The sequence below is a fragment of the Primulina huaijiensis genome, chromosome 11 (assembly GCF_012295235.1).
Source record: "Primulina huaijiensis isolate GDHJ02 chromosome 11, ASM1229523v2, whole genome shotgun sequence".
Classification (NCBI taxonomy): Eukaryota; Viridiplantae; Streptophyta; class Magnoliopsida; order Lamiales; family Gesneriaceae; genus Primulina; species Primulina huaijiensis.
In genome coordinates, this window is record NC_133316.1 from 1,760,011 (window position 1) to 1,770,367 (window position 10,357).

At 33.9% G+C, this 10,357-nt stretch overlaps 1 protein-coding gene across 1 annotated transcript; it reads left to right on the top strand.

Annotated features, from left to right (window-relative positions):
- Positions 1-8,495: 8,495 nt before the first annotated feature.
- Positions 8,496-10,012, top strand: LOC140988852 (protein CYSTEINE-RICH TRANSMEMBRANE MODULE 13-like). The gene is made up of 3 exons (XM_073457927.1): positions 8,496-8,733; positions 8,847-9,045; positions 9,916-10,012. Exons 1-3 carry the CDS (start codon positions 8,682-8,684, stop codon positions 9,959-9,961), a joined length of 297 nt encoding a protein of 98 aa, XP_073314028.1. The 5' UTR covers positions 8,496-8,681; the 3' UTR covers positions 9,962-10,012.
- Positions 10,013-10,357: the final 345 nt, after the last annotated feature.

A 10,357-nucleotide genomic window follows, 5' to 3' on the forward strand; every position in this document is an offset into this window, starting at 1 on the left:
ACTCTTGTTATTATCTATCAGATTGGGGTATCGGGTAGTAATTCTCGGGTACCCGATTAAAAAAAAATATCTAGTTGATGGTGCTACTATATTACTATTTTTTTTGTTTAAAGTTTAAATGTATTTATTTTGATAACTATAACTTAAAATTTAACCAAATATCTCGACGAATCCTCATCTCTACCTCGAAGATTATCTAATGTGTTTTTCTTCTATATTTTGTAAATTTTATTATATCAATTATAAAACGTAGTATATATTATTATATTTTAAATGTTAAAATATTTTCAATATGTGTAAAATGTGCATGCGGAGTCGGTATCTTGTGATACAGTTTTACAACTCTTTATTCGTAAGACGAATCAGCTCTACTCATATTTACAATAAAATATAATATTTTTTTACATAAAAAATAATATTTTTTCACGGGTGATCTAAATAGAATATCTGTATAACAAAATGGACATGTGAGACAGTCTCACATGAGTTTTTGTATGTGAACTTATATAGTAAGGCGTTTTGCAATTTAGATGGTCTCAAATAGATTTAACGAGTGGTTCAATTGGAACGGTAATAATGTTGACTTGCACAAAATGTTTTAACCGAGGCTCGGAACATGCTGCAGTCTAAATGTTGTTTATGAACAGCTCATGACACCCACTACTTGACAAGAACAGTACCGTAATTTTTTTTATTATTTATCTCATGTCACCCAAGTTTATAAAAGTTCAAATCGAGCTTGAGTTGAGCTCAAGTCTATATATATCTTAAATCAGTCGAACTCGAGTACATACCTACCAACTAACACATTTAGTTAATTATTTTGTTAACTAGTTTGACTTCATTTTAAAACATGAACAACTTGCTTTAAATCCGAAGTCGAATTGAATAATCACCTACCCACAGTCTAACATCATATACAGTCTCATTTGTGAAGCCCAAATTTCGCCACATAATCATATAATATGTGACATCATGTACATAAAAAATTTCTTTTTCAACGACGTAATAATAGAATGCATATACGACAAAATAGTACAATCATCATACTATTTACATAAGTGTAGCAGAAACAGTATAATAAGTACATATATATAACTCAAATAAGACAGCGAATTATACTAACTCTATCCACTATCAATTACAGGACTATTTAACTAGAGACACCAAGTCCTTCACCTCTATTATGTTTCACGGTATAGTCCTGTAACTAGTCTAACAGAAACAGCCCCTGAAAGGTAAACATACATAATAATCATTATCGTAATACATAACAATTATATTAACAACAACAAGATATAACTGATATCATAATAAGAATAATCCATTCGCTGTTTCTGGACAACCAATCCAACCAACAATATCAACAAACATCACTCTCATCCCACTGTAGCAACAACATCAACGATACGTCGCACCCCTACTCCGGCGACAACTATATCGTCACTACATCATTAACATCAATGATACGTCGCACCTCGACTCAGGTGACAACAATATCGTCAATACGTCGCTCTCCGACTACTGTGACAAACAACATGAACGATACGTCGCACCCCAACTCCGGCGACAACAATATCATCAAAATGTTGCTCTCCTGCTACTGCGACAACAACAGCAAATCGCTGCCCAATCACCGACAGCCAACAACATCAACAATAACAAATATAATATCAAATCACCCATTTCCGGTGATTTATCATCGTTCAACACAATAGTATTTTACAATACTAAACAATAACAGCATATGTTCGTACGTCAACACATACATGATAATCGAGTGTGTGTATATATATATATATATATATCTGGCAACTTCTTTGATTATGAGGCTTGCGACGTGTCTAAATAACTCAATAAAAATTATCAGATAATTATCACCGTATCAACACAATCATAACAACCTCAATATATAACATCAAATAGCCCAACAACAATTATTTCAACAAAAATATAAAACTCGAGTATACATCTTCATCGTTTAACAATTAATATTCTAGTGTATTTAGTTATCAATACTAACATCGAATACACCCTAATAAATTAACTTCAATTAATAGACTATATAAAAACACCCACTAAACTACAAAAATTTCATATCAACAGATAACCTATACTTTGTAAACTCCGAATATATAATCATAATTAATAACAACTGACAAACAACTCTTCAATTTCAATCCAACGATTAAAATCTCTAATTATAATAAATTAAAAATAATATCACTATAATCTTCTCTAATTCGTTAAAATCATATAATATTCCACAATATTCAATTTCTGTATGATTTAACAATTTATCGAATTTATTCCAGAAATCGACGAATTTCAAATATCACAAAACATAGAAAAATTATACCTCAAATCGAAGACCTCATGTCAACGATCTCAGAACTGAAGTCGATTCGTCGATTAGATAAACCGATAAGTTGCAAGATTGAAAAGAAATCTGAAACATATTTTCTTCTCCTCTGTCGTCTGTTTCTATTCTCTGTACATTTGAGTCGATGGAATTCTTATTTGCATTCGACTCAAATCAAATTTTTATTATTATTATTTTTATATTATATTATATTAATAATATAATATAATATAATATATTCAACATTTTTAACATCGATATATCCGTTTGGATCAGTTAAATGATCAAAATTTTCAAAACTCAAAACACGAAACTTTTATATTTTTGAGTTTACCACGTCATCTCCAAATTTCAAATCGTTTGAATTTTTTATGACTAAAATATATCATATTTCATTATTTAAAAATCATTAATTATTTAATATATTCACACCGTTAATGACACTTTCCACCATTTCCAACTCCTACATTATTAGAAACTATAATTGGTGACCAAAGTTGACCCAATACTAAGAAGAGTAGGTCTCTTGTGAGACGGTCTCACGAATCTTTATATGTGAGACGGGTCAACCCTATCGATATTCACAATAAAAAGTAATACTCTTAGCATAAAAAGTAATATACTTTTTCATGGATGACCCAAATAAGATATCTATCTCATAAAATACGACCCGTGATATCGTCTCACACAAGTTTTTGTCTTCTAAGAAACCCGATGTTCTTTCAATAATATTTTTGGAAACTATTTTTGAGAATAAAATATTTGTTTGATTTTATTTTTCAAAAAACCTAATTTTTGCGAATATCTTATCGATTAAAAAAATGTTAGGCCACTCATGTTAAATAAAATTACAGAAAAAATCAGATTTGATTATATATATTTCTTTGTAAGTTTTATCATCCATATTTTTTTCTCAACATGACGCTGGTGCAACACTGATGTGATATCAACATAATGTTCAATAAAAAATATTAAAATTATCAAAAGTTGTATACATAATATAAGGTATAATACCCATTTTCGTCCTTATTGTTTACTGCTTTTCCCATTTCAGTACCTCTTCATTATTGACTGCTTAAGTAATCCTTCATGTATTTAAAATCTTCCCGAATTGGTCCCTGTCATTATGTTGACGTTAAGATTAACGTTGACTCACATCATGTGCCTCTCACGTGATCTTTTATTTTTGAAGGCAGTCGATTTCTCCCCAAATCAGTTTACTTGCCAGCCCCCACGACAACCCTAAATCCCCAAATCAAAGAATCCTAATTCGAAACCCACGGCGAACTAGAAGAAAATTCAGCAATTCCAGATTCAATCTACTACAACATCTGCAATGGTGAAGGCTTTTCATTATTTTCCATGGTTTAGCTGTAGGTTCGCAATTAGTATGTTCGTAGCATTCTTATTTTGTGATCTTTTATGTCATTTTGAAGTGGATATGAGTTGATCCTAAATCGTTAATGAAATATATATGTATGTACTGTATCTCAACATTTTGGAGTATAAATTTCGAAGGTGGGTTAGCACTATTTTTCTAATTTGTCAGGCACAGCATGGTATCATAATTATAATACTTGGATTTATTTTATTTGGTGTAGTTTTATGTAATTTTCCTACATATGTATATTTACTTTTTGATTTTTGCGAAATTTTTCAACAGATTAGTAGCATGATTACTAATTTAGTGTGTATTTTGTAACTTCACCTGCGTTTTTGTATGAATATTTTTTCGAAATTTGAAAATTCTTATTTATTGTAGGGAAAAACATATGTTGTATTTTTTGGCGAAAACCCGGTGTTTACGACAATTGGGAGGAGGCTCAAGTGCAAGTGAGTAAATACAGTGGAGCTTCTCACAAATCCTATTGCACTAGAGAAGAGGCATTGAAATCATTCGATGATTATATGAAGAAAAAATCTGTTGGAGCTGCTACTTATAACTGTAACGAGGCAAAATGTTTAAGTTCAACATCTGATGGAAGTTCGAGTAAAAAACCAAAAGAGTATGAAAGAATAGCCCACTTAGTAGCGGCTCAAATGGAATTGGAACGTCAAAGTCGCCAAAATGCACTGAAAATGGAAGAGTTATCTACAGAGCTCAAAGAAATAATAGAGTCTCTACACCTTGGTGAAGATAAATAGAGTAGTTATTGCTTCTATTGGTGGCGCAGCTAATGAGGCACATCTAAGTGAGGAAAGGAAAGAAGAGGAGGAGAGTGATGATGCATGTGTTTCTATCATTTTCAATTATGTTGCACTTGTGTTAAAACTAAATGTGTTTTCTGGATTATGGGATTTGAATTAAGAATGCAACAATCTGTCTTTAACATTGACTTGAGTAAGATGTTTAATATTCATCTTGTGTTTGCAACTGTGTCCAATTGTTCATTTTCATCTTGTGTCCAAATGCACAATTGTCTCCAATGTTTAATATATTGGAAGCATAATTTACTGGAACCTTCAAGAAGACAAGAACCATTCTTTGGAAGCTTGGCACAATTTAGTGGTGGCCCCATTCATAACAAAAGCAGAGAACCATTCCATGAATAAAAAAGAAGGAAGATGCATACCATTACAAAGAAAAAAGGTGTCCACAACCACTAATTCCAGGAAAAAAAAAAAAAAGACAGACAACACAATGATTCCTTAAAATTACTAATTTCATAACCACAACATTCACTTCCACAACCATTAAAATCCAACAAGAAATAAATAACATGTCCACAAGCATTAAAATCCAACAAAACAATAACATGTTTTTTTTGTTTTATGTGATCATGTCCACAACCACTACTTTCATCAACATTTACTTCGTCAACCACCAGTTCCACTTGATTCTATCGGTGTTTTTTTCCTTTGATCATCCACTGAAGCTCTCAAATTAGACACAGTTACGAAGTTCCTTCCGCCTTTCGCAATGACATGCGTTTGTTTGTTGAGTACTTTATGTATCTGAGAAGAAGATACAAAAAATTGACACATATCCAACTCGCAAAAATAAATGTGACATGTTTAGTTGCACTTACATTAACAGATGAGATTTTGTTGGAGCTGCCACTAATTGTTACTCCAGTTGCTCATTGTCGTATTACATGAAAATAATCATTTAACACCAAAACTTGTAAAAAAATTTCTGTCACTTTAAACGAACATAAATACACAACATATAGTTTATAACCTGCAGTTTTTTCCTTTTTTTGAATGCTGCCTCAGCACGTTCTGCGCTTTTGTTGGATATGAATCTTTCGCTTTCATCTGACAGTGCGTCGCCCTGTGTAGTCGCACCAAGCTCGACTTCATTGTATGTTTGTGGTGCAGATTCTATGTCACCTATTAAATTCTAAATATTATCATGGTAAAATATTGAAATAAGAGTATAAAATAAAACAAAAGTAATTCCACAACATCACCTATATCCATTTCGTTGTAATTTTGTGGTGTTTCGGTTTCACCTCTGTCCATTTCATTGTTCTCTTGTGTTGCCCTATCTAAACCACTTGCTTTATATATGTTGCAACTCCTTTGATTGTGTCCAAACCCACCACATGTCGGACATTTGTTATTTCATTTCACACCTTTCAGCTTTGATTGTCTTGAAGCTGGAACTTCATCAGGTTGTCGCCTTCTCAACTTTGCTGGCCTACCAACTTTTTCTTTGTAAATTGGTGGTAATGGAGGAACTAACTGGCATTCAGGCCACAATGCTGGTCTATTAATGGGCATGATGGATCGCGAGTAACACTGCTTGTATTTCAAAACACTATAAAAACGATGTACATAAGCCTCCGGGTTCTCTTGCTTACACCAAATAGCACAAACAGCATGTGGACATGGAATTCCAGTCAAATCCCATTACCTACAACTGCAACTCATCCTACACATGACAACAGAGTGCTGCTGGTGTAATCCTGTGATCTGAAAATGTGTCTCATCAGCCATCAAAGGACTAAAAGCAGTTGATTCCTTGCTATTCTTTGCCAAGACAACTTTAATATTCGGACACATCACACCATCCCATTTCTCGGCCTTCTCTCAGTTGGTTTGAAACCTGGCCATCAACAAATTTCTTATTGTTTCGAACATTGAGATGATTGGTTTTTCTCTTGCATCTAAAATCATGTTGTAGAAACACTCACACTTGTTGTTAAGAAGCATATCACATTTTGGAATTGTGCTAAAGTATGCCTTGGACCAGTGTTGTTCTGGTTTTTTTGCCAACCATATATAGGCATCATGATTAATCTTCTTCAAGTCTTCCATCCGCCGTTTGAACTCTTTAACTCTTGTCGCCCTAGCCGTAGCCCAAAGAGCATTTTTTATCGCCACGCCTCTGAATCCATCATATTTCATGTTGGTGTACATATGCCTAACACAAAATCTATTTTCAGCATTTGGAAACAAATTGTCAAATGCAGGAATCAAGCATTTTTGCTTATCAGACATGAAGGTCCAACCGTCTTGATTCTCAAAGCCAATATCATTATCCAACAACCGCAGAAACCACATCCAAGTATCCTTTGTCTCTCCTTCCACCAATGATAAGCAATAGGAAAAATGTTGTTATTTGGATCTAGGCCAACTGCTGTCAACAACTGTCCACCACTATTGGTTTTCAAAAAACATCCATCAACTCCAACCACAGGTCTACAAGACTCTTTAAAACCTTGTTTATAGGCCGAAAAGCACACATACAACCTCTGCAATCTTGGCCCATCATCTTCATCAGTCAGTTTCAGAATCACAGAAGCATCTTCATCGGACCTTTTCAGTTCAGCACAATAATTTCTTATTCGGCTAAATTGTTCCGCTATGCTACCATCAACTACCTTCAATGCTTTTTTCCGACCCAAATAATCTTGTTTATATGTGAGGCTACATTCAAAGTAGATTTAACCTCTTCTCTAAACTCTCTGGTACCTAACTTAGGATTTGATTTCAATTTATTCACGAAAGTTTCACCTAACCAGCTTGACTTGATGTTTTTGTTCTTAACATTCCAATAGCAGTTTTTGTGCTCAGATTCAAAAGTCTTTATCTGCCAGCAGCTGTCCTTACTCATTGGTGACACATGAATAACCCATTTACATCCTTCATTTTTGCACACACCTCTAAGCCTACTTTTGTCATTCTTCACAAAGTTAACTACCATCCCTTGTCTGATACAATGACTTTCTATAGCAAAATTTGCCTCTTTTTTTGAATCAAATATCATACCAAGCTTCAAATCAGGATTTTCCGAATATTCATACATTTGGAATTTTTGTGGATCTTCCTCTTCATAATCAAATGCACTCTCTAATTCATCACTTTTTGCACAATCATCATCTCCTTCATCACCTTGCATTCTCTCAAACAAATCATTGGAAATATCACCATCAATGACTATATTTTTCTCATTTCCCTTATAATTTTCTTCTTCTTCGAAATCAAATTCACTATCGTTAAATTCTACATCATCTTCACCATTGATTCCAACCCTTGTTTTCGGTTCAACTTCATTCGATTTCTCTAAAACACATGATGCATATATCTGATTTATTGAAACACATTCATCATGTTCAATATAAATTTCCACTTGATAGTTTTTGGGGACACGGTTCCTAATTTCAACCACATCAGCATCACTTTCCAAATATCTACCATCGGTCAAAGATTTACCGATTTTGTGCCAAAATATGAACCTATCTTTGTCCAAGCATCCTACTTCCTTAGCATAACCCCATAGTTCAATCAAGCATATCTTATCCATGTCCACAAAATCAAAGAATTCAGTACTCCGACCTTTGTACATTCCTCTTGCTATTGGTTTCCATTGAATCATTGTAGTACAATTTAAATGTAACAAGAGTAGGTTCTCGCATCCAGCCTAACAAACAGAATGTTAACATCCCGTAAATGTGATAAATCTCAATAAATTTATCCACAAAGTCATCACATTTAAAAAGGAAACATTTTAAATACATGAAGGATTAATTAAACAGTCAATAATGAAGAGGTACTGAAATGGGAAAAACGGTAAACAATAAAAACGAAAATAGGTATTATCTATGTAATATAATGTAATTTAGTCTTCGACAATTATAAGATGGCCATTTTCAATATATTCTTTTATATTTTTTGAAAATTACAAAGACGCATGCATCCTACATGTTTCATTGGCCACCGGATTAAAACAGCATAACCAACCAAAAGAAACTTGTCCCTCTCGCCTTCAGATTTCTATCTCGCTGGCGATCATATTTCCAAATCCAAATCTCCCTTTTCCCATCAAAATAAAAGAAATCTTAGAGAAGAAGGGAGGAATCAAGAACAGATCATGAGTTACTACAACCAGAATCAACCCCCTGTTGGTGTTCCTCCTCCTCAAGGCGAGTTCTTTGATTCGATTTCCGTATAGCTTTTTCTTGATTGTCATTGATTTAAATTTTTTGGGTGGTAACGATTTGGCCTTTGTTTTATTTTATTTTATTTTTATTTACAGGATATCCACCGGAGGGGTATGGAAAGGATGCGTATCCGCCGCCGGGCTACCCGCCGCAAGGGTACCCACCGCAGGGCTACCCACAGCAGGGCTACCCACCACAGGGATACCCACCCCAAGGATATCCTCCGCAGTACGCCCCACAATACGCACCGCCGCCTCCTCAGAAGCAATCTGGTTCTGGCTTTATGGAAGGATGGTAAGCATCCGCTCCGATCAAAGTAGTTTTATTCTGTCTATTTGTTGCAGGATGAATGTACATTATTACGTTTACGTGTTATAAAATTTACGGTAGATAATCTACATCCATGCAGATCTGGGGATCATCTGCGATTTTATATATAAAATTTTAAATTTTGGGGTTTTTTTTTGTTGGATTGATCTCGGATGAATTTCTTCCCCTCCTCAGTGTGTCTTTCCGGGCAAGAATTGGGTTCCCGGGAGACCTTTTTTTCACGTGTAATGTTGGCCCCTTCACACACACAGACACACACACACACAGAGAGTGTGTGTATATATATATAAAGGTCTAAAATACTGTTTTCTAGCACGTTGTCCTCTTCTGTGAGGCTTTATAAACAATGTTTGTCTTTTCCTCCCTTTTTGTGGGTTATATTCTTCAAACGTTTTTCTTCTTTTTCAAGAGTTTTTTCTACCTTTCTTAATACTTAGATGACAATGTTGCTGCCCTTTTTATGCTCTTCAGGTTAGATACGTGCATGGATTGATGATAAATTCGAAACAATATTCGATGTCGTCAATCAACTAATATTTTATCCTTCGAAATAATTTAGAAGTATTTGCATTTCTATCATCATGGGACGTAAAAACTATCACATGCAGTTATTACATGGGCTTTACTTGAATTTAAGAACACAGCCATGGCAAACACACTTATTGATTATTATAAGTCTTGTTTTCGAGTAATACTGCGTACTCATCATTGTTTCTTCTAATTTTCGAGCAAGTTAACTGAGTGGCTCCTATAGTATTTGTAGCCAAAAAAATTGTCTTCATATCTTTAGCAAAGTGAGAACAAAATTTGATATTCTTGCTCTTATTTGTACAGTTTGGCTGCACTATGCTGCTGTTGCCTCCTTGATGCATGCTTCTGATGAAGAAACACTGGAGGAGAACTTCTTTGGTTGGTTGTTCATCCAGAAAAATAATTTAAAAAAAATCGACGTCCTCCTATTTTTACATTCATTTAAGGGATCTTGATTCTTGTCAACGATGTCTATGGTTTTCCCATCAAGAATTAGTTTTATATATATGTTCTGTTTTCTAATTAGATTTCTATGTTTTCAGTTTGTGTATATTCTGACAATGCTTCAGATTCTTGGATGGTTTCTTCTCTTATGTACATTGAGTCGAAACATTATCAGGTGTTTGAGCTGGTTGGTGTTGTAATGATCTATTCAAAACTTCATATGAAATGCAGATTGATAAATACATCTGAAAAACATATTATAAAAAGTAACATATAAAATTTAGTTTTTTTCCCCTTCTAA